The sequence below is a fragment of the Lutra lutra genome, chromosome 11, assembly GCF_902655055.1.
Source record: "Lutra lutra chromosome 11, mLutLut1.2, whole genome shotgun sequence".
Taxonomy (NCBI): Eukaryota; Metazoa; Chordata; class Mammalia; order Carnivora; family Mustelidae; genus Lutra; species Lutra lutra.
In genome coordinates this window covers 95,865,402-95,890,796 of record NC_062288.1, presented here as the reverse complement: position 1 = coordinate 95,890,796, position 25,395 = coordinate 95,865,402, and the positions used below count along the sequence as shown (strand labels likewise).

General features: G+C 41.7%; 1 protein-coding gene across 3 annotated transcripts in view; it reads right to left on the bottom strand.

Annotated features, from left to right (window-relative positions):
* AGK (acylglycerol kinase) overlaps window positions 1-25,395 on the bottom strand; it is a 72,350-nt gene that overhangs the window by 37,449 nt on the left and 9,506 nt on the right. For all 3 annotated transcript variants that reach the window (XM_047696095.1, XM_047696096.1, XM_047696097.1), the window contains exons 3-5: window positions 11,628-11,667; window positions 8,722-8,801; window positions 3,614-3,689 (exon numbers count right to left, since the gene is read on the bottom strand). In XM_047696095.1, coding sequence (XP_047552051.1) covers window positions 3,614-3,689; window positions 8,722-8,801; window positions 11,628-11,667 — 196 coding nt within the window. The remainder of the gene's footprint in view (window positions 1-3,613; window positions 3,690-8,721; window positions 8,802-11,627; window positions 11,668-25,395) is intronic.

Below are 25,395 nucleotides of genomic sequence, written 5' to 3'. Positions count from 1 at the left end.
GAAGCTCAGGGTGGTGACATCAAATTGCAGGTAGATTCCACAGTGGAACCCAACTCCAGGCTTGAACCCACAACTCTGAGAGCAAGAGCTGAGCTGAAATCAAGCATCGGATGCTTAATGGACTGAGCCACCCAGGGGCCCCAAGCCTTTTTCTATACAGTGCTGTATCGACAACAGAGGTGAAAGGTGTATATGTAAATGACACTATTTTAAAAAACAGACACTGGCCTCCTTACCATTCCTCAAACATGCCAAGTACACTCCCGCTTCAGAGTCCTAAACATGCAGCATCCTCAGATCCTTTCCCCCCAACATCTGCAGGACTCACTCATTTGCCTCAGGTCTCTGCTGAACAGCCATCTCCTCAGACCGGTCTCTCCTGACCTTCTGAACTAAAGTAACTCCCATTACTCCTGGTCCCCTTACTCGGCTTGACCTTTCTTCACGGCACTCATCACCATCTGACAAACCATGTTTATGTATCCATTTCTTTTATCTGCATCTCTCCCTTTCCCACTTTGAAGAGAAGCTCTTTGGGGACAGACATGAAAAGTTTATTTTGTTCAGATTGTATCCCCAATACCTAGAACAGGACTTAGCTCACAGCAGGCAGTCAATAAATACTAGCAAAAAAAAATTAATAAATGTAAGTACACAAATGAAAGAACCAAAATTAAAAAATACTTTGACAGATTTAATAGGCCATAATTTAAGATTATAGGGATAACCTATTTGAGGCTCTGGTGTTAAGAAGAAAATTCCAGGTCACCTGGGTACTCAGTGGGTTAAGCCTCTGCCTTCGGCTCAGGTCATGATCTTGGGGTCCTGGGATCAAGTCCCGAATCGGGCTCTCTGCTTGGCAGGGAGCCTGCTTCCTCCCCTCTCTCTCTGCCTGCCTCTCTGCCTACCTGTGATCTCTCTCTCTCTGTGTCAAATAAATAAATAAAAAAGAAGAAGAAGAAGAAGAAAATTCCAAATGCAGCAACAAAGGAAGGATTAAAAAAATAGGAGCCTTATGATATTGAATAAAGAAAAGTGAATGAAGACAATAGGTAGCATAACATGACATTATAAAACTGTTACTTCTGCTAGATGTGATAATGATAATGAAGTTACATAGAAAAGTAGCCTTTTTTTTTTTTTTTTTTAAAGTGCACACCGAAGCACTGAGGGGTAAAATGACATGATGTCTGTAATTTACTTTGGAGAACCCAGCCATCAAGTGAAGATGCCTGCTGGGGACCCCCATGAGCCAGACACCAGCAGCCTCGACCTATAGACGTGTGAGGCAAGCCAGCCCTCCTCAGCCATGCCACTGAGGAGCCCAGGTATGACCAGCACCAGGGCAACTCTCAACAGACTGCAGACCAACAGAATCTGAGGCAGAGAAGGAGCTGTCAAGGCAGTTATGTAGCTGTAGATAACTCGTATAGAAATCAATACAGCCAATAATGACAATAAATATTAATGGATTCATGGACCCAATAAAAAGACCAAAAAAAGACTGGATCGGTTAAATACACTGTTTTCATGCCTCACCAATAATGCATCTAAAATATAAAGATATTAAAAAGGCTGAGAGTAAAGGGATAAAAATATTACACCAAGCAAAACTCAGCCAAAGTAAGCTAGTAGAGTCACTAAGAACACTAGGTAGGATAGACTGTGGCCGAGGCAATACTGGTGCTAAAGAGAACCAGTCTAGAACAGGGTCAAAACTCGAGAAAAATAAAGCCATGTAAAACCTGAGAGCATCTACTAACATCATCTCAAAATGTAAGAGGCAAAAATGAACTACAGAGAGAAATAGAAAAATCCCCAATAACAGTGGGAGATTTCTAAAAACCCCCTCTCAATATAGTTAAGGCAGAAGAAAAGATCACTAAGGACACAGAAGACTGGAACCACACAATGGACAGACTTGACTTACTGGACATGTGCAGAACACGGTACCCAATAATGAAAACAAAACACATGCTAGGCCATTAAAACAGGACTCAAGAAAGTTTCACAGGCAGGAATCGTAGAGACTGTATTTGTTGACCATAATGCAATTAAATAAGAAATCATTAACAAAGAGATAACTAGAAAAACTTTGTATCAGGAAATTTAAAAACGGGTCTAAATAAATCATAGGTCAAACAAAAACCATGATGGGACTTAGAAAATATTTTTAAATGAATGATAATGAAAATATTATACATCAACACTTAGAAGATGTAGCTGAAGCAGTATTAGGGAAATTTATAGCTTTCAATAAATAGGTGAAGGGTGAAAAATAAAAAAGCATCCCAGTTAAAATGTCAGAACAGAACAGCAGGAAAAAAATCCAAATTAAGTAGAATGAAGGAAACAGTAAAAACAGACTAGAAATTCATGGAACAAACATAAATGAGAGGATGAACAAGCCAAAAAATTATTCTTGGCAAGGATTAATTGACATACTTCTCTATGGAGGTATATAGAGGTACATATCTCTCTATAGAGGCTATAGAGAGAAAAAGAGAGGGCACAAATAAACAATATGAAGAATTAAAATGAGATACTACAAATGTAACAGAAACTTACAAGTTAAAAAGAGGAAATTATGAACTTGATACCAATTAATTTGAAACCTAGATGGAAGCAACAAATTCCTTGAAAATGTTGCCTTATGAAAATTAATTCAAGAATAGAACCCGACTACTTCTAGAACCATTAAGGACATTTAATATACAAAACAGTCTCCCCTCAAAGACAGCTCCAGGTTCAGATGGTTCAATCTGAGTTCACGTGAACGAACATTCAAGGAAGAACTCTTATGTAACCATCTTGGGATCGCTCACATGTGGAGTCTGTAACATGTATTACAAGCACTCACATCAATGTTATTTCTCTTCCCCTTTCTCCCATGCCTGGAGACAGACAACAGGAAGACTGCATCACAGACCAGTTGGACAAGGGAGTTCAAGGTTTCATGGTAACTGGACTAAATTACCTTTTCATCTCTGATTTCATGAAAGAGTAATATTAAAAATAAACCACAGACTTAGAAACATGACGAGAGTGATTTTCACCAAACGCACACACCTGAGTATATACCACACTCATCACTTAAAAGTCAACAAAGTGGAGTCTTGGAGCGTCTTCTATCTAGCACATTTCCTTCTAACTTATTTTTGTCCCCTTTTTTTCTTAGCTAAATATTGCAAATTCTAGAGCTTTACCATTGAAAATTCCTCCCCAGAGAGAAAATGTTTACTTGTCTGTGGAGATACCAAGAAATTAAATTAACTACTCAAAGTGGAAATTTTTTTTATTCAGGAAAAGAATTCCTACAGCCATAACTACTTTCATCTTCCAAGAGACAATAATTCCACACCCTAGCTTTCAGATGAAAGGAATCAAGTTCATGCCTCCATCTAATCTTCTTCTGAAAATGAAAAGCTGACAATGCTTTGAAAAAAAAAACCAAAAAACCGCTTTTATTAACTATCAGAACAAAGACACAACGTTGATTTCTCTGTTCCCAGCTTCTTACATTATAAGTGATTTCTGCTATAAAGTCAAGAGAAGAGAATAAGTTATAAGGAGTGGTAGCTCAGATAAAATCAACACTGTGGAGTATTCTTACCTTAACAACAGTCACATCCATGCCAGATAAGTGTAAAATCGGGGCAGCATTTTTTTCAAATAGAGTCCTTGCTTTGCTGTAGACAAAGGAAAAAACACAAAAATTTTGACACAAGCTCTCAAGAGGAAGAAGAGAAAGCCCAACCATCTTCACTAGAGTTGAACAAGAAACAGCCTGAGAAACATGGGTTTCCTTCACTCCTGCAAGCACAGGAAGGCGAATAATGGGTCATTGGGTTCTACGGGGAGAAATGGAGACGCTACCACTCTGGGGCCTCCAGGAGTTTACCTTCTAATACAGTTGACTCTCACCCATCTGGGATGCTTGCAGTTCAGTCTAGTTCCTCTAGAGAAGAACGTGACAGTACATATGGCCCCACTCAGGACACAATGCTTGAGTCATTCAGCAAGTATTTATCGAGCACCTACTACGTGCTAGCCACAGGGGTGGGAGCTAGGGATACAACAAGACAAAGCAGACAGAAACACCTGCAACTAAAGTAGCAAGTATTAAGTCCTCAGAGAACTTATATTCCAGTGGTAGAGGGAGGAGGGTGTATTTAACATTTTTCAGGTGGCCCGAGGGAATATATTGAACCCCACAGAATACGGATTAATTCTAACTCGTGGATACAACCTTCGAGGGAGAAACACATTTTTAACGATTTCATATACTAGAGGTATCTCCATTTCTTGAGTTTCAAACCTGTCGTGAAAGCCCTGGAGAAGGAGCAAAATTCTTTTCCATGAAGGCAGAATTTCTGCTACAAAAGGCAAAGTTTTAAAGTGTCTCATGCAATGTTAGGAAAATCAGCAGCTTGTCTGAGCTCACAGGCAAAGTCGCATCCTTCTCTCTGTGGCCCCATCACTCTGTATACATCTTTGTTAGGAATTTCCACATGGCATGACAATCAGTGATTTGGAGGACAGTCTTTGGGATGAGACTGGAAGCCTTGCAAAAACAGACACCAAATCTTATAATCCTTGAGATTATGTCCGCACACTGAGAAAAAACTTAATAAGTGTCTGATGAATTAATGCACTAATGCATGAATAAATGAACTTGCCCCAATGCAGACATGTAAATTCTGCAAGAAAGGAAAGGACAGGATTGTGAAGTCTTGTGAGAAGAGAAACAGTTAAAGAGCACTTTGAAGAGACAGAGAGAGAGAGAAAGAGAGAGTGTGTGTGTGTTAGAAGCATCGTACACATTGTTCTGACAGTGACTCTTGTCTAAATCAGGTCAGGAGTCAGAAACACGGCCCAGGCATCAGGGGATGCAAAAGTTGGAAGAAGTCCCCAATGGCACGGTCTCAAAGTTGAACATACCAATCAGTGGGCCTGTTTTTCACCCAAATATTTTCAACGATCACATAAGAAAACAAAACAAAACAAAAAAATAGAACATTTGAAACCACAGCGAACATGTAACTTTCACATCCACATTTACTCAGTCCTCTTTCAAAGATTTTTAAAACCAGTGATGGAAGTTTAGCAGAAAGACATACTAAGGTAGCTAATAAGGAGCATGTATAGTCACGCACAAACCAAAGTCAACATTCTTTAAAAAGAAACAATCACCAAAGGACAGACAGAAACACACAACATTTCTTCTTAGGAATTAAATAGAAATGGAAAAACTGCACAAACTGGACAAATTTTCACACAGACCGTTCAAAAAAAGTACCTCAAACCAAGGGTCTACCTGAGCATGTTGTAAGGAAATTATACAAATATCCCCTGCCCTTTCTCCTTACCTGAATTCTTACTAGAATGAACAGAAAAGGCTAAATGAAAATTCCCCCTCTCCAGCTCACCACAGGTGGGGCTTAACCCAACAAGAAAGAGCTGAGCTAATGATAGTACAAACATTTCTCCTTCCAGGGTTGTTTCCATTACTGGATTGATAAGAAAAGATCCGTTGGAGGTAGATCCATTCTGAGAAACAAAACTCTGGACAAGTCTCGATCGGCTATATTAATCATTTACAACACATCTGTAAGCTCCTCCAAGTTAAAGAAATAAGGATTTGAACATTTGGGCTTTTATTCACATCTTTATGTGATCCCACGCTATGGAAAATCTCTAAAATTCTACCGTTCCATATAAAAGACTGAAAAGCAAGTGTTACCAATAAGAAATGCATTATTTATTATATAATTAAAGGTGAGATAGCACCAGAGCTAAATAAAAGCTTTATATACGTACTGCAATTTCTAGGTTCACGTACACACAGAAAAATAATTACTTCTTAATGTATTATTTATTAATGCTAAACACACAGTTATCTTATTTCTTAAGGCGCCTATGTAGTTTTAAACCAGTACTACATAATGAAATAGCTACATGATGAATTATATATTATGTTTCAGAGTGGAGCCGAGATGACAAAAATAGTACAATTAAATAGTGAAAGCTTTAGGGGAAAAAAAAGATGCTGGAGAGCTTCAGAGTGGCTCATACCCAGAAGCATGGAGGGATTCACCTTGCTAAAGGGGACAGTAACTTTAGAAGACTTTCCCCGGCCTCACCTTTAAAGATAAAAATGTACTTTTAAACAGTAATCCACCTTTAAAAATGCCAAAACATTTACATGTAAAAATATATACAGAACCTAAAATTGCTCTAAAAAATTGTTCTTTTAGTGTTATTATCCTTTATAAGTAGGAACTTAAAGTAAGAGAGTACAGCTTAAACAAACTGCCATAAATTTTTATCAGAATTAGCTGGTTCCTAACTAACTAGGTCTGTAAAGGAATAGGACCTAGAACGGTTACATTAAAGTAGGCAGAGGGAGAGGCACAAGCACTTTCGGGAAGGGTGGGGAAGCAAAGCAGAGAATGTTCTGAACCTAGCTGACATGTCAGTAATAATCACAGTAGCTTATATTCCTTTCCTCCAGTGCTCACCATGAAATGGAAATGTAAACACATCGTAGGCATTATCTCACTTAATCGCAAAGGCACCTATTCTATATGGTAATTTTTTAAGGTAGGAGCCATCACTTTTCCCATTTTACAGATAAGGACACTGAGCATTTAAGTAATTCCCATAATATCACAGAGCAGAAGAATATCCAAGGCCGGTCCTTCAAACCCTGGAGCCCACAGTTCTCTGGTAGCTGCTGCCACAGGCCACCATTGTTTAGTTATCTTGGATATTTTGATTGTGTTGGGTTAGAACTTGTTCTTTTGTTGGTATTCCTTATTAAACAAGAATGATCAATAGGCATTAAGAATGGTGTTTACAGGGTGGGGAGAGGTGGCTCTAACAAAGCCAGTCAATTGGGCAGAATCACAGAGCCAGTTCAGACAATCTGTAGGTAAATATCTTAAACTGCAGAATTTAAAGTAAGGTGTGGTGTGCTTGGGTGGCTCAGTCGATTAAGCTTCCAACTCTTGATTTCAGCTCAGGTCACTGTGAGATGGAGCCTGGTGGGGGGCTCCATACTGGGTGTGGTGCCTGCTTAGGATTCTCTCTCTTCCCCTCCCTCTCCCCATCCCCGCTCGCGCTCTCACTCTATCAAAAAAGAAAAGAAAAAAAAAAAAGACATGATTTCTCCTTATTATCTGTAAAGCCATATTCACTATCTCAAATTATTGGAGAACTTCTTTCAGAATCCCTGCGTCTTACACAAGACCACCAGTTATAGGCTGGTCCCAACTAGTCTTTCTGCTGTGTTGTTCTTAATATCTTGATGTCATTTGACGAAGGTCTTATAGAATCCAACCTAATACGTATTTTTTTAAAAGATCTTATTTGACTGAGAGAAAAAGAGAAAGAGAGCACAAGCAGGAGGAGCGACAGAGGTAGAGAGAAAGGCAGGCTCCCTGCTGAACAGGGAGCCCAACATGGGGCTCAATCCCAGGACCCTGAGATCATGACCTGAGCTCAAAGTAGATATGAAACAGGCTGAGCCACCCAGGCACCCAAGAATCCAACCTAATACACAGTTATTAATTTTCCAATCCTCAAAAAAGACAAAAAGAAAGGTTCTGGTTGCTAGGGATAATAAAAGATATTACTCCCCTCCCCACCTCAGACAACCTTTTCATTCTATTTTTTAAAAATACTTTTTAAGTTTTAAATGATTTCTTCTAAAAGCCTTCAAGGTCTTTTTTATTCACCTTTCCAACTGAAGGAGAACTGCAACAAACACTGAAACACATTTTTGTTTGCCTGTGGTACTTTAAAATTTATAGATTTTATTTTTTAGGGCAGTTTTAAGTTCAAAGCCAAAATGAACGGAATACACAGAATTTCCATGGGCCCTTAGCCCAGTTACACATACACACAGCCTCCCCCACTTTCAACATCCTGCACCAGGGTGGGACCTCTGTTATAATAAATGAACAGGATTACATGATTATCAACCGAAGTCCCAACTGTTCTTCACACCTGAATTCCCACAATTTCCTCACACAACTCTTCCAGGCCAGCTAGACCAGGCCGCAGACTGGCCTGCAACACAGCAAGGGACATAACTAGTTACTCTGGTGTGTACACACACACACACACACACACACACCCCAAGAGCTATTTTCTCAGTCAGGAAGATTGAATGTTCTTCCTCTGCTGACCTCTAAGGCCTAGCTCAAGGTTGACTCCTTTTGGAAAGAATGTTTCTGACTTCATAAGCCCACAATGTTTTGGCCATCGTGGAACATCCTGGAACAGAGAAGGCCCAATCATTTACACCACAACAGCAGGAGCTATCCCCAAGCAGGTAAGACTTACTTGAGAGTATTAATTCTAGGATTTTTTTTTTTTTAATTTACTTAGCGGGGAGCAACAGGGCTCAATCCCAGGACCCTGAGATCACAACCTGAGCCGAAACCAAGAGCTGGCCGCCCAACTGCCTGAGCCACCCAGGCACCCCTAATTCTGGGATTTTTATCAAACTTCAATTAGACAAGTTTGCCAAGCATCAATTAGCTTTACAGTTCTAGCTCACTAACCACTATTTCTCCATCACAAATTAATCTCATCACTAGATGAGTACGGAACCTACTTCTTCCAACTCCACACAGTCCAACTAGCTTCCTAATATTCTGTGACGTTTCCCCCCTCAGGAAAACTGAGCATGTGACAAATCACACACTGAACTACCCTCTGCAAGCTGCAGGATTGAGAAAAACCGTCGCCTTCTTCACTTGTGCGTTGGGAGGAATGAGTTGATTGCCAAACACCTAAAAAGGAAAAAAGGAAAGTTTTAAGCAAATATTCTTTTATTCAGTTAGCAATTATATATATTCTTTCATTCCAAAGGAATTTACTTCCAGGAGACATGGTACCTACTCTGGGGGGGAAAAATGTTCTTTCATGATTCATACTGATAAAAATACCATGAACCACCACCAAATCTACCATTATTTAATGACGATCAGCTAAATTTTATAATAAAAAAAAACTCTTGCTTCATCTACAAGAGGTAAGTAACTTTTCTTTCCTAAGATGTGGCTAAGTTTATTATAAAGATAACCAGCAAGGCCACAGTACATCAGAAGGGAAGTTTAACCCACCTGCCCATAGCCTCAGAGAATAATCTTTTTCTTCTTCAATTTATTCCTAAGGCTTATTCATAAAGAACTGTGATACCAATAAATCTTCATATTTTCATACATGTAAAAAATTATCCTAATAGTCTGCCACCTCCTCTTGCGATTTGTATAACTTGCTAACTAAAAAGCAGCAACTAGGGGATGAAGGAAGGCACTTGCGATGAGCACTGGGTGTTGCATGTAAGTGATGAATCACGACATTCTACTCCTGAAACCAATTTTTCCATATACGTTAACTAACAAGACTTTAAATAAAAACTTGAAATAAACAATAACAATAATAGAAATAATAATAATAATCCACAGCATCAACTGGCAAGGAAAAGAAATATTTACTTGGCACAGTATTTGCTGCTGTTCTACACATTATTCTGCACGCTCAGAAACTAGGAAGGTACTAAGTGTTCTCCTTTTAATAGTTGAGAAACCAAGATTCAATAAGATTAAGTCAAAGTCACACAGTTAATAAGTTACAAGCCTAGAACTTACACCTAACTCCCAAACCCCAACTTCTACTCTGTCCGCTCTGAAGAGCAGATAAAGGAGGCAGAGTTCAGAGGCACAGAGAACCAGCTGTGCAGACTCAAAACAGGAACTAACATGAACTACTGCTATTACCCCTGGAGAAGACCACCGACAAAAATAAGGAGGAAAACGCCAGAGTCAGAATGTTGAGTCTTTGAGGGTGGGGAGCAGGTCTGGGCCAAGGAGGCAAAATTCGGGTATGGAAGCGCAAAGTAAAGACAGGGGGAGAATGAGTTAACCAAGACTTTTATTAAGTGACTCTTCTATTAAGTGACTACCACTCCTCCTGACAGTCCGCCAGTTCTCTCCATGATCTATTTCTTCCTTTAGAAAAAAAATACACTTTTTCTGAAAGCTTCAGAAAGAAATACTGTTTCATTAGTACAAAGTTTCTGGTACATTATAATTTCTACCCTGTCTTCACTTTTACTGAATTCGACCTTAATATTTTGCAGCCAAATCTCCAAACATTGTAATGTGTTCTTTTCCTACCCATAGTTTTTCTGGAATGTGGGCAAAAATTTTTCAGTCAGCCAGTTTCTCTGGCCTACCAGACTCCAGATCTACAGTTCCAGATTATTCTGTGTCTTGGTTTCTTACCTACTGGCAACTCCAGGTGCAGGTTGATGGTGCATTAAGGAGCTTATGTAAGACTACAGGCAGTTGAGATTATGTGAGATTTAAAAAATCATTCTTTCAGGAATTTAGACTGTAAACAGCAGCCATAAACAGGAAAAGTAACTGGAGTCGGCTCCGAGGATGAATTTGCTTCTGTTTGCCAGATGGAAGGAGCTCCATGGGTGCTGGGACGGAATGAACTCCAGCATGGGAAGAGGTAAATATGGGAGAGTGAGCAGTGACCAGAGGAAGAGTCTCTGAGAAAGGACGAGAAGGCACTCAGTGCAGAGGGGAAGGCATTTTCCTTCAACAAGAAAGCAAGGACCCTGTGACCACTCTTCCTCTGGGAGACCAAAAAAAGGTTCTCCTCCCAAGCTTTCCCAGGTGCTAATGGAAAATCAGCTCAGGGTGGGGATCGTTTTCAAAACAGCAGAGCCACAGGAGATATAACGGAAAAGTAATCAAACTCTTAAAACACAGATTTAGAACAGTTAGATCACCACCAAAAAGAGCAATGTATTAATAGTATCTATTGTCATTGTCACCCGTGAAAACATTTCGGTAACAAACATGAGGTCTGCCGCCCACCTCCTTCCACTAAATACATCATACGTTTGTCATTTTCTACTTCAAGTTTCTTTTTTGGTATTTCTGATATCATAAGCTTAAATGACATACAACAAAAAGGCAACTCAGTCACGGAAATTCACCTGCAAGGCACAACCTACAAATTTGGAGGGGAGGAAAGAACAAAAATGTGGTCTTGAACTCGAAAAGATTTATAATTCAACTATAAAACTGCCAGATACATGATTATTTCAGTGCGGTATCATGGACCTGGGAGAACAATGCACACATGGTATGAATCAGCTGTGCTAAACAGACAGGCTTTAAAAATATGAATCAATGGCTTGAAAGAACATTTGACTTTAAGGGGTAACGCGTGTTCGAACAGAAATCCTCGGGGGTTACTTGGATCAGGGAAGATTCAGGGCTCAGCCCGATCTTTAAGGACAACCACAGACATGAACAAACTCCCAGGGCTCCAACCAGCCCAAGTATGTGTTCTTAGGGTTAATCCAGAAGTAAACAAGTCTAAAGGGGTGGGCGCTGGAACTGTTCTACACCAGATGGTTAACTTCCTCCCGCTCTGTTCAGAGCTGGCTCTCGGCCTGACTCATCCCCCCACAGTAGGGAAAAAATCCACACTGCACCGAGGCAAGGCACTGCGCTTGTCCCCCAGAATAGCCCGAGTTTGCTGCGCAACAGAGATAAAGCAGGTTTTGATTTTAGCACATTCAGTGGTATTACCTGAGCTTCTTGACAGGCGGCTCTTCTTAGCAGGTTGTCGCTATCAAAGCAAACAAAAGAACAAACATTAGCTTTAATAAGCAGGGTTACAATCCAAACAAACAAAACTGCTTTTTTTTCTTTAAATATGCCCAACTCTTCCCTATAAAACACCCAAGTGAAAGTCTCTTCAAAACCTGTGACACATAACGAGCACATGTGAAAAGAACTTTCTCTGAATGAAATCCTATGTTGAGTGTTTCCACAGGATGGGGGGCACAAGATCCCCTCCCTCCAAGACGTCTACATCCTCATCCCCTGAACCTGAAAATATGTTATCTTAGGTGGCAAAGGGGATTTTACAGATGTGATTAAGTTTAGGATCTGGAGATAGGAAGATAGTCCTGGATTACGCAGGGGAGCCTAATCTCATCACAAGGGTCCTTAAGAGCACAGAAAATTTTCTAGGCTGGGATGAGTGGCAAATTTGACTATGGAAGAAGTGTCAGAAAGGTGCAAGCTTGCTGTTGCTCAACACGGGAGGAGGCCACAGTCAAGGAATGAGGGTACCCTCTAGAAGCTGGAAAAACAAGGAAATGGCTTCTCCCCTAGAGCCTCCAGAAGGAATGCAGTCCTTGTCAACACCTTGACTTTGACCCTGTAAGACCTGTGTTGGACTTGTGACCCACAGAACTGTAAGATAATAGATGTGAGTTGTGTGAACTACAAAGTTTGTAGTAATTTGTTAGCACAGCTGGATGCACATATCCTGCATTTTTCTTATCTGATGGAAATTATTCAGGTGCTTTGGCAGAAGTAAGTTTGATGTTTAGTCACTTTTGCTACTATGTTATCTCTTATTTTTTCTATCACTGTCAGACACTCAATTGCAGCCCAAATGGGAAATTTTGGCATGAGGTGAAACTCTGGCTTGCAAAAATGAAAACATTCTATCAGAAAAATGTTCAGCTATGTAACATAAAGGTTCCTAAAATCTGTTTATGCCATTTATACTGTAAGAACACTTTAAATGGCTGATTGCCCACCAGGCTCCAGAATTTTCCAGAAAGAGTCAACTCTAATGCATGTTGCTGGCATTGCTAAGATAGTAACTTCAACCTGGTTAACGACAGTTAAAAACAGCCAATAAACAATGTATATGAAAGAATTAAAAAGAAAAAGGGTCCTTTCACGTAAATTCTTTCTTTAAAAAAAAAAAAAAAACTCTTCCTAGACCTTCCTTCTAACATTGAAGTCCTCGAACTTTGCATTTTTACAGTTATCCAAAACCAATTTTGATATTTACGTCTAAACTAAAAGAGAATAAACAACCTTTCGCTTTTTGCCACAGCTGCTGTCCAAGGCTACGCAGTAATTTTTCTTCCAGAGCCAGGTTGAAGAACAAACCCTAGACATCAACAGCAGTCAGCTTTAACAAGAAAGCACCATGTGAGGGGAAGAAGCAATGATGCCTGTCTGTGGGTATTTAGAATACAAAAGAATATAAAAACACTTAATTCAAAGGAATATGTACACCCCTATGTTTATAGTATCATTTTCTACAAGAGCCAAATTATGGAAGCAGCCCAAGCGTCCATCAACTAATGAATGTACAAAGATGTGGTGTGTTACTCAGCCATAAAAAAGAATGAAATCTTGCCATTTGCAAGGACATGGATGTATCCAGAGAGTAAAATGCTAAATGAGATAAGTCAGTCAAAGACAAACACCGTAAGATTTCATTCATATGTGGAATTTAAGAAACAAAACAACCAAAGGAAAAGGAGAGAGAGAGAAATCAAGAAACAGTCTTAATTACAGAGAACAAATTTATGGCTACCAGAGGGGAGGTGGGTTGGGGGGTAAAATCGGTGATGGGGATGAAGGAGGGCACTTGCTGTGACGAGCAGGGGGTGATGTGCGGAAGTGCTGAATCACTATTTGGCACAGCTGAAACTAAGATAACACTGTGTTAACTATACTGGAATTCAAATTTAATTTAAAAAATACTGCCCATCTGAAACCTAAGAACAATGTTCAATTAAAATGATAAAGCCATACCTCAAAAGTGCATTCTGTCCCGTAACAAACATCTTATGGGGACTAATCCCTTGTGAAGTCTAGTCCACAAGCACCTTAGCTGACAGGGTCAGTCCCACGTACTTGAGTGATACCGCCCCTCAACTCCCGCGCAGAAGGGAGGTGCATAGGCTTCTCTCCCTTCCCCCACTCAAGGTTCACGAATATTCATGTTTCACTCTTCTACTCAAATGCTCTCCAGCAACTCCTCTCGGTGAATCACCCCAACAGCAACAATTACATAGATCTTACACATATACAAGATGAAGTCAACTCAATGTACAGAGTAGTCAAATATTTAAAGATAATTAACATGTCAACAACCCTTTAGAGTTGACCCTGACACCTCCCATTCATGACCTCTATACAATGCTGAGGTAAAATACTAAATCCTTAGTAACCACTAGATCACCAAATAAACCTGGGTTCCTTGTAGTAACCTGAGCAATGTCACTGGATCCCCCTGGTCTAGGCTAATCCTCAGTCCAGCTTCCACACTGGCCCTGGGGGTACCACTACCACCACACAGAACCACACACAACTGTACTCCTCCAAACACTTTTTTCTTCCTATAGATAGAATAACCTGTACCTCCAGTCTCTTCTGTGATGGACATATCCTACAGGCTGTTCTGTACAAGCCCTCTCTACGGCTACAAAGGCTGCATACCTACCCGTACATCCCTGTCCATTTCCCCCAGCTGGCTCCTCCCCTCCCACTAGGGCCAGGCCTCTGAAGGTGCCAGGCTCCTTGGGGTCCTTCATAAGACGCCATCTTCCTTACTGCATTTCAGCCACATGGACTCCTGTGGATCTAGATGAAAAGAGAATGGCCCCAAATACAAGAATACAGCACCTTGGTTCACTGTTTCCTAAATTCTTTTTTGCTAGAAGTAAAATTTTGAATGTTAACTTGTGATTAAGTATATGATTAAAGACCTCAGTTCTCTCGAGCTTGCTAATACTTCTTGATTTATCGGAGTGCTATTCAAAATCAAAAGATTTCTTTATAATTAATTCCCTGGATTTTAATGTGCCAGATGGAATATGCTGTCAATGCCACCTGTGAGAAAGCCAGACTATGTGCCAATTTAAATACTACAAAAGAAAATCTCATTATAATCATACTTAATTTTTTTAAATATCAAAAATGGCATTAACCATCTTGATTTTGCTCTCTGAACCAAGCTGTTTCTAAAAAATCAAACATATCCTCAAAGAGAAAAGATTTCTCCCATTGATCTATTCTGATCGTCTATAGCCAGCTCTGAAAACTATTTCAAAAAAGAAATTCCAAAAATGTTCCAGGAAAGGCATTTTTACTGGAATAAAGAGAAAATAACTTGAAATTCATAGAGCAACTCCCATGTGCCAGCTACCACAGCCGTCATTTTCACAAACCTTTAGCCTTTGTAACAACCCTGCCAGACAGGCATTATATTCTCAATTTTATGTATGATGTCGTTAAGGCTCAGAGAAGTAATGGACTTCCCCAAGATCACCATGTGACTAAACAGCAGACTGGAATTCAAACCCCAAATAAATGCTTTAATGCTTTTTCTTAACCTCAGACAATACTGGATGCATAATACTCATCAGTATATAGACTTGATAGCACATTCATGAATCACACAGTAGTTCTAATCTCATCTGATTTTTAAATTTACATTCATAGTGTTTTTTCATGAGTTCGGGTGTGATAAAGCTCCCCAAAACAGCAGGTGAAACTAACTCACTCACTCACTCAGCACCAAGTGCTGGGCACCGTACGACCCAGGTCCTGTCCTGACCTGAAGCAGCTTCCGAGCGTGTGGCAAAGGACAGCTCTTGGCAAGCATCAGTGATAAAGGAAGAGACGTGTTTCTTGATAAAGGACATGCCAGGCACTGTGCTAGGTGTGGATGTACTGATGCATAAACCCAGCACTCCCCATCCTCACGAAGTTCACAGGATAGAAAGGAAGAGAGGCAGTTCAACAGTCATAACATGACATGACTCTTATGTGCTCTGCAACAGGGGCCCGTTTAGGAATATCTAACCTAGGCTTGGGGGAATTAGAAAAGGCTTTTTACAGGAAGTGACACTGCAGTGTAGATCTGGGGAGAAATAAAAAGTAGCAGGGCAAAAACAGGAAGGGGAACGCAGGCGAAGGCAAGAGCCTGTCAAAGCCTCAGAGTACGAGCCTGGCCAATCTCAGAAACAGAAAGTAGTTCTGGACAGCTGGAGGCAGCCCACCATGGGAGGAGCCCCAGAAGAGGAGGGCAGGCAGCACCCGGGCCCCAGCAGCCTTTTAAGCTATTTCAGGAATTGGGATTTGACCTTTAGGGCCATAAGAAGCCATGAGAGGGTTTCAGGAAGATAAGTGAGGTGACCAGATTTACACGTTAGAAGGATCATTCTGGTTGCAACGTGAAGTCCACATCAAGGCAAGTCTGGATCTAGGGACCAGGGTGGGCTGTTCAGGAACACTGGTCAGCGATGAGCACATGATGAGCCCTGGAACCAGAATTGAGGAGAGCACAGGGGTAGCTGATATTTAGGAAGCAAACTTAACGACTGGCCTGTGGGGATTGAGGGGGTCGAGGGCAGTGTCCACATATTTTTACTGAGCCCGTGGCAGAAGGCGGTACCGCTCAGAGATGGAAGGCAGCAGTAGGTACTGGTTCGGGAGGCCGGAAGCTGGGGTTCATTCTGGATCTGAGGATCTGGGATAGCGGCCAGTGCAGGGGAGGGGTCCAGGGGACAGCTAGAAGCTAGAAATACACATCTGAGACTGCAGACATTGATCTTGAGTAAAGACACAGGTGGTAATAGTGGGCGGAGAGTGGAGCAGATCGTCTACACAAGGAGGCGAGAAGCAGCAAGAAGAGAGGCCCTGAGCCCTGCGACAGAGGACAGAGAACGCCAGGTGAATCTCAACTACAGTGACACTAAGCCTCACTTGAAAACCAAAGGAAGAATGTACAAGAGGGGTCCCTGGCTGGCTCAGTCAGTGCAGCACTCGACCCTTGATCCTGGGGCTGTGAATTCGAGCCTCACGCTGGGTGCAGAGGTTACTGTAAAACAATATTTTTTTTTTAAAAATAAAGGAAAAGAAAAACGTGATGGACAACTGAGGCAAGAGGTTAAGAACCACTTCCTTATCCCTATCACGCCCTTGATGCTGCCTCCACTCTCAGCAAGCAAGTTTTCCTCCTCCTAGAGCACACAATGAGCTTTACCCCTGCAGGGATTTGATCGTTCTACCTCCTCTCCCTTTTAGAAACTAGACGGCCAAGCACAACACCACCCACCCCTTTGCCCCACCACAGACAGAACTGCTTGTCTTCTCTTCCTTCATTACAACTGCCTTGAACTCATGGACAGTTCACCATTTTCTCTTCCACAGCACACAGCACAGACTCTTGCAGATAAACAGTGCTTAATAAATAACTGTTTAATAAGTAAGTGGCAAATGTTTGAACAGGAAAGACTGACTCATAGTGCTCACAGGCAGGCTTTGTCCTGTAGGGGAAAACTGAAGGTGATTCTTCATGGGAGTACTTGGCATTCTCAAGCCAACAGATCACCTGGGGTAGTTGCTCACTGTGATCACCACCAAAGGGCAAGAGGAGAAATCGCTGTGGTGCAGCAGAGGATGAAGACGTAGAACAGTCATGGACACCTGACAGATCAAGACGCACGGCTGTGCGCATCCAGGGGACAGGGTAATGGAACTAGAACCATCTAAAAGCTGAATGAGGAACTCCTTTTGGTACACCAGGAAGGCCCACAAGAATTGTCCCAGTAGCTGAGTCTGGTATCAGAGAAATTCTAGACTGCTAATAGGGCAAAAATCTGAAAGTGAACCTAAGACCCTTTTACCAAAAAAAAACAACAAAAAACAAAACCCAAACTACTGTATATAAATTCCAAGCCTATGCTCTTTCTACTACATCATGCTGCCTCCCAAGAGAACTGAAGTTTAACACAATTTAAAACAGTTACATCAAAAAAGGTCCCTGAAGATCTGCTTAGTACTAAAACGCAGGTTCTTTGATAGACAGAAACCAGAAGCTTCTGGATTAGAAAATAAAAAAATTTGCTGATGTCACTCTGCCTGAGGCTTTGGAAGAACATGAACGTGCCTGCTACCACAGGAAATGGGATGCTCACAATTTATTCTGAGCCATAAAGGTTTTATTTATTACCTTAGGACTGCAAAATAAGATAAGTTATTATTTCAATAACAACTTGACATGGAAAGAAAAAAATATCACATTGATCCATCCTATTTCCCAAAAAAGATATTTCCTTCTATAGTCTAGAGGCAAATTGGACAGCAATTTCTACCACTGGCTTTTCCCTTGGTGCACGCAAACCCGGTTTCTGCTTTACACAAAGCAGGTTTCAAGCTTAGATGTTTATAACAACTACTTCAACTTCTCTGAGCTTCCTAGAATAATTAATCATGATATTGCCAGTGGCACTGCCCAAGGATTGTCTGTGTAAGAGCCCGGATGGAGTGGAAACGGAAGCATAGACAGAAAAGAACCTTAGAGAAGAGACTCTCTTGGGTGCAGAGTGGGGGACCTTTGTCAAGTAAACATTGCCCCCTCCCACCCCACATCCTTGCTCCCCACCCAAACACATGAAGGCTGCCGCAGTGAGGAGCATCACACATGGGATGATACTGCTCATCTCTGCCCGAGACAAAGACCTGTCACCAAGCAAGGAGACATGCAGCCTGCTTAAGAATATGCTGGATATTCTGGGCCTGAAGAATGCTCAGTCAAGACAAGTAAATTGTTAGAGTGCTAGGTCACAAACTCCAGGAGAACAATAAAGACGTTGATGACTTTGAAGAGGATTTTAGGGCCTTTTGGTCTGGTCTTTCCACTCAACCAGAGGATGACGTTCCTTCTTGTTCTCCAGGCCTCCACATGATGTGCTACCTGCTACTTCAGAAATTTGTATCTTCTTACCTCTCCCAACCACAATGAGATAAAGAAGTTCCATAATGTCAGGAAAGTATCAAGGGTCAAGACGAAATCCTACTGATAACCATACATTAAGTGGTGCCTGTCTTCATTTCAATGCCCCTTAAAGTACATACAGGGGGAAAATAAGGAGTCAGACAAGCAATCACTGGCATTAAAATTTGTCATCCCTGTTGCTGCTGGGGAAGTTTAGCCAAGGAAAAACAAAGTTAAGTCTACCAGCAAATGTAAAAGACAAACGTATGGCACCACTTCAGTCAGGGCTAGTGAAAAGTACAACACACTTACGTCAGGAATCTTGAGGTCAGCGTACCCCTGGATGGATTTCTTTACTTGGTGGTATATTCAACAATATACAAGGATCAACATTTTTTTCTTTTTTTTTTTTTTTTTAACATTTTCAGTAACAATACAAAGCAAGCCAAGGGCATTCTCCAAAGAACTGTATTTACTAAGACAGGAAAAGAAGGAGGGAGGGAGGGCATCAGTCCCTCAAGTCCACAGTGAACGAGAACGGATAATTCACTGAGATTAAAAATCTAGAGAAAATAGCTACTCTTGTAAATTATAGACAAGGTACTCTCCTCCACTAGGCAGATAAAGGGAAGACAGAAAACAGATTGCACAGAGGTTACGTCAGCTATTCGAGAAGAAAACACAAGGGGGAGTCCCTTCTTTCCCGCCAGGCCTACTGGCTGTTTTCTATAAACCACGGGCATAAAGGGGTATTTACTCTGGGCTCTAGGATACAGGGCAGACCTTTTGACCTAGCAAATCATAAACTAGCCAGGTGCTACGGTCAGTGTTTCTGCTGTTCCGCGACACGCACTACCTGAGATGTCAGGGGACAGTTCTCTCAGCACAGCCTGGAGAAGCTAATGCCAGTCACGGAAATAGCCATGAAAAGTATGTGAAATCAACAAAATTTAGATATGCCTCCTGCCCTTCCAGCTCAGTCCTCCCTACCCCACCCTCCACCATAAACATATGGGGAAGAATACAGGTTCTTTAAAAAAAAAAAAAGAAGAAGAAGAAAGAAATCCGTTTTCTAAATAAAATGACAAAAGAGCTAAAAGGAAAGGGAATATAATTAAACTTCATTGCACCTTAAAAAAAAAAAAGTTCCCCATTCCCTATCAAATCTGAGCTGACAGGCATGTTATTTAATTGCCCATAAATGAGCTTCTTTAAATAGCACCTATTAATACCCCAAACTTTAGCATCAGCTTGTGCAGAGAGAGAAGAGAGGGAGAACCTTGAAATGGCTGAAAAGCAATACGAACTGTTTCCTTAAAACCACAACAGAATGTGAAATGAGGAAAAGCTGTAAGGGGAAAAACCCTCCCTACCTTCCCCCCCGTGCTGAACCAGCCCTGCCTAGACCACCAACTGCAAAGTCAGAGGCTAATCCGAACTGATGTCAAGGTAAAACATCTGCTTTGTCAGAACCCCCAAGATACTGAAAGATGAAGCTCGAGACATTACTGAAACCATAATCTGTACCAAAAGAAATAATACGGGTCCAGTCAAGTGTGGCTCATGCATAATTTATTCCTGGAATCTAACACATTTCCCCCTGGATATGCTGTCAGGGTCTCAAACCCAACATAGCTAAAAGGGAATAGAATAATACCTCCTCAAACCAATTCTCCCAGGCGACTTGCCTCTTTCTGTATCACCAATTATCCTAGTCTTGAAACCAAAAAATGACTTCTCTTCCTCTCCTTCAACCAACCAGCCAGTCCACTATCTGATGCTAGTAACAGCGAGCACTTATGGTGGGAAGCCAGGAGCCAGGCACGGGACCAGGCACTAGGACATGCATCAGCTCACTTCATCCTTACACCTCACCTGCTAAGCAGACCTCATTACTCCAGACCCCACTACCCCAGAATGAGACCAAAATGAAGAGATTAAGGACTTTAAGGGGCTTGATAAAGGTCGCATACCTACTAAGTAGTGAAATGCAAACCACACATGTCTATCTGCCTACAGAACTCATGCCCGCATATCACTCACACGGTCAAGCCTCACTGCGCCCATTTAGTTTTCCATTCCCAATGCCACCACTCTGGTCTGGCCTCTCTCAGCTTCTATGTACACTATCAAAGTGCGCACACACACACCTGCAGCCTTCCCATGCCCTCCGCTCCAGGGTCTCTTGCCCAGGGGGTCTGTACTACGCTTCCTGAGCCCAACTTTGCTCACGACACGCTCCTCTCCTTAAACATCGTCAGAGTCACCACTGCTCACGAAATAGTACAAACTGCCTACACAAAGACTTCCGGAATCGGGCTTTTCCTCCCATTCTACTGAAAAAAAAAAAAAAAACAACAACTAGAGACTGGAGTCTCTAGTGAAGTCAAACTCTTTGCCAATCTCCAAAAATACACTGTGCATTTCCATCTTCTGCCTCTGTATCAGCTAGCACACGGTCGCACTCACTGAAGGCCCAACTCAAAACATATCCTAGTTAGGATGCTTTCTCCCACAAGGATGCAAAGCCAAAAGAAAAAAGAAGGGCTACTTCTGATGGAGTGCTTTCTTTGTGGCTGGCCCTTTTCTAAGAAAAATCAGCACAATAACCTGAGGAGATGGGTTCTCCGATCATCTCCAGTTTACAGAGAACTGAAGCCCGCCATGGTGCATTGCTGGCAGGTGTAAAGTCAACATTCTAACCCATATGGTCACTCCTCCTCTTAACCGCGCGGCTCTAGTAACTCTCAGAAGCGAATGTCTTGACTTTGTAATGGGTGGGCCAAGCCGATCGCCTCTAAATGCACCAAAACAGAACAACTCAATGCTGTGCACTTTCTGACTTGATACCATAAGAAATCCACAACACAGGGAGCACCTGGATGGTGCAGTTGGTTAAGCATCTGTGGATTTCGGCTCAAGTCATGGTCTCAGGGTCATATGATCGAGTCCCGCATTGGCCTCTACACTGGGCACAGAGTCTCTTGAGATTCAATCTCTCCCTCTCCCTTTGCCCCTCCCCCAGCCCGCTTGCAAGATCTCTCTCTAAATAAAATATTAAAAAAAAAAATCTATAACACATGTATGAGGCATTCTCGTACCAAGAAATTAAACCTGAATCCAATTATGCCTCTGGAGCAGGGCTCCTCCAACTTCAGTATACACACAAATCCCCTGCGGACCTGGTTAAGTACCCATTCTGACTCAGCAGGTGTGGGGTAGGGCCCAAGATCCTGCACTTCTGATCCATTCCCAGGAGTTAAACTGTGTTGCGGGGCCACAGTGCACACTTCAGATAGCAAAGCTCTAGCATCTGGGTCTGATCACCAGTTTCCAAGACACAGGAACAGATTAAACAACTCAGGGCCAGGCTACAGTGAGGAGAGGGATGCATCTGCCTCAGGTGCAAAATTTAGGCCAAAAAAACACAATGGGGACAAATATTTTAATACAATAATTTTAAAAATCATATGAACGCAAAGACCCACAATGAACAAAACATCACAGTTTTAACTGAAGAGAGAACCAGGAGCACTGATTTTTCTTCTCGCCTCGGGCTATAGGACTCTGCACAGCACTGGCCAGTGTAAGTTATCCACCAAATCTTGAGTATGAGAAATTCTCCAGGGCAAATGCTATAAATACTATGGAAGAAGGAAGGGGTTAGAGTTTGTGAGGCTTAAGAAACAGGCACTAAATGCAATGTGTGAAAATTTGTTTTGATACTGATTTGAACAAAACCATAAAACAAAGAATCTAGGGATAATAGGTAAAAATATAAACGGGCTGTATATCAGAGGACATGAAAGACTTAATTTTGTTAGGTTCATCATAATGGCAAGATTTTTTTTAAGTCCTTACTTATTAAAGATAAAGTACTGAAGTATAAATGATATAAGCTAGAATTTCTGGCATCTATGTAAAATATTCCAGCAAAAAAAAAAGTAGAGAAATGAAATGAGATTAGTAAAATGCTGATATTTATTGAAGCTGGGTGATGACACATGGGGATTGATTATCCTCTTCTAATTTTTATATGATTAAAATTTCCATAATTAAAAAAAACTTGACAGTAATCCTTTTTTTCCTTAGTCACCCCTAACATTCACTTTGTACCCTCACACAGGACATAGCCCAGAGTGCCTCACACATCTGAAATAAAAGTAACCGCTTTTTTGAATCTGTGCCAGGAGCTGTGAATGTATGTCCTAAGTGTCCCAGTAATGCTGCCGGATACTATATGCACGAATAAAGTGGAGTTTAACAAACTCTGCCCAAAGTCGCACATCCAGCAAGTGACAAACAGAAAGCTCGGACCCAGACCGGCCTGGCTCAGAAGCCCAGATTTGAAGCATTACCTTCTAATACCTGCCTTATGCCCTATGGGGCCTATGGCAGAAGACAACCTCAGCTTACGGTTCTTCATTGTTCTCATGCTCCCTTAGACCCAGAAGCCATTGCAAGCGGTTAACATGAGGACCACCTGGTTTGGAATCACTGCTCTAATACTTACTAGCTGTGTGACCTTAGGGAAATCACTTAATCTTGCTGTCCCTCAGTTTCTTCATCTGTACAGGGCTATTAATCTCACACCGGTATGAGATTAATAACCATCTCAAAGCTGCTCGGAAGATAAAATGAGTTAATAAACATAAAGTGCTTAGAATTGTGTCTGGTATGTGACAAGCACTGATTAAGTGTTAATGATTATTATCATTACTAAGTTCTCAATAAAACTGAATGACACTGAAAATACACAACCACCCCCCACCCCAGGCCAACTTACAACCACTTATTTTTACTTCTTCTAAGGAATTTTTGGCCACAGACCTTGAAAGGTGGGCTCCCACCCAACTTATGAAAGTCAATGTATAATAACCAAGATGAGTGTTTCTATATTCAGTGGGGGCGGGGGAAACTCCAATATTAATAAAAACCTAGGGACACATTACCCAAGATCATCACTATAATATCGTATTTGCTTTGCAAGTTTCACATGGAGGAATTCATAGTGGTTATGGGATTTTAAAATCTCCAAGGACCAAGAACTCTGGCCGGGAAGCTAGACGCCCCACAGAAATCCACAGGAGGGAGCTAGGGGTTACAGGCCAAGGTGGGGGGCAGACCCAGCACCAGAGCATGGAGCCAAAGGACTCAGCTGAATGCCAGGAGCCAGAACGGAGCAAGAGCGGGGCTACCGTGAACTGAAGCAAGAATCTTTGTTGAGATGCTGTGCCAAGGCTCACCCACCAAAATCACTAGGAGAGAAACCAGAGCCAGGATAAGCGAAGACAAGATCCCCAGTGAAAGGAACAATCTGAGCTTAAATTAGATGCAGAACGGCGCAGACCAAGCTAGCTGGAACTGCTTCGCCCTGCCTCTCTTGTGGTTGCGTTCTGTCTTCAAACTGCACCCTCCAAGCTGTCTTGTCACACATGTAAGGTAAAATAAATAAGGCTGAGATGTTACTGGACCGTCTGGCAGATCTTCGCTTCCCTTCCTCACTCACGGTCTCTCGAATCATTGGCTGCGCAGTTACCAGAAGTAATTCATTTTAACTCTCAAAGTACTGGACATATAGTACATCAAATTTACTCACAATTGCTAGCATTTATTGAGCCCTTAGGTCTATCAGGACTATGCTAAGAACGTTACCGTTACCCACCTGATCCTTCAATAACCAGTCCGGTGCAGTCCTCAGCCCTCTCTACAGGGCGGGGGAGCGCTAAGGCCCAGGCAGCAGCGTTACGCCGCCAGGACCTATCAGTTCTGTCTGACTCCAGAGACAACTTTAGACTCCACTGCCTCCTGCCTCTTTTCTCCTGCGCTTTCTATTAGCAGATTCCTCGCCACTAAAAGGGTGAGAAACAAGGGAGGATGACCGCAGGTAACTGTTGGCATAGTGAACTGAAGGACCGGGAACGTAATCTCCCGCAGGGAGCCCAGAAAGCTTGAGAAGAGCAGTTGAAGAGGAACGAGCAATACTTAGATTCTCTTTACTTCAGCAAACAGGGTCATTTCCTCCTCTTCAATTGCCCTTATGGAGTCCTGAGAGCAGTCCCTGCTGCTCCTGCCGACGCCTGCGACCAGCTGCAGGGAAAGGAGGCAGAGGGAAAAGCATCACGGGTTTTTTTTTTTTCCCTTGAACGTGAAGGGAAGGGAGGGAAAAAAAAGGAAAGGAATTCCCAAGGGAGACGAAAACTTACAGAAACAGTGGAAAAGAGCCTGCAAATAAATAATACCTGGGTCAAAAGACAAATTCAAGGCAGCAGCCAAAAATGGGGCGGATAAAAATAAATACGTGTAACCTCTTCCAATTCTGTGGCAGAAAAAAACTTTTCCTTAGACAAACCACGACCCTTATTAAAATCTTAAAATAAACGTGAAAATACAGGGAATTGTTATTATTCTCATGTGAATCCTACATCAGGAGATACTATTTTCCTTCCAAAGGGAAGAAAAAAGTCAAATGCACATAATAAAACAATCTGTTTTTGAAAATGTATAATGTAAGATATTATATTCACCCATCTTAGAAACAAAAAACAGGTAACTTAAAATTCTCCAAGATATTAGCAATTATTATATGCTTATCATGTAGATACTGCTGAGCAACATAAAGGAATGAACTACGGATAAATCCAACAGCACAGATGGATCTCAAAGCCACTGTGCAGAGAGGAAGAAGCCTTTCAAAAGAGAAGGCATGTGGGGCGCCTGGGTGGCTCGGTTGGTTAAGTGTCTGCCTTTGACTCA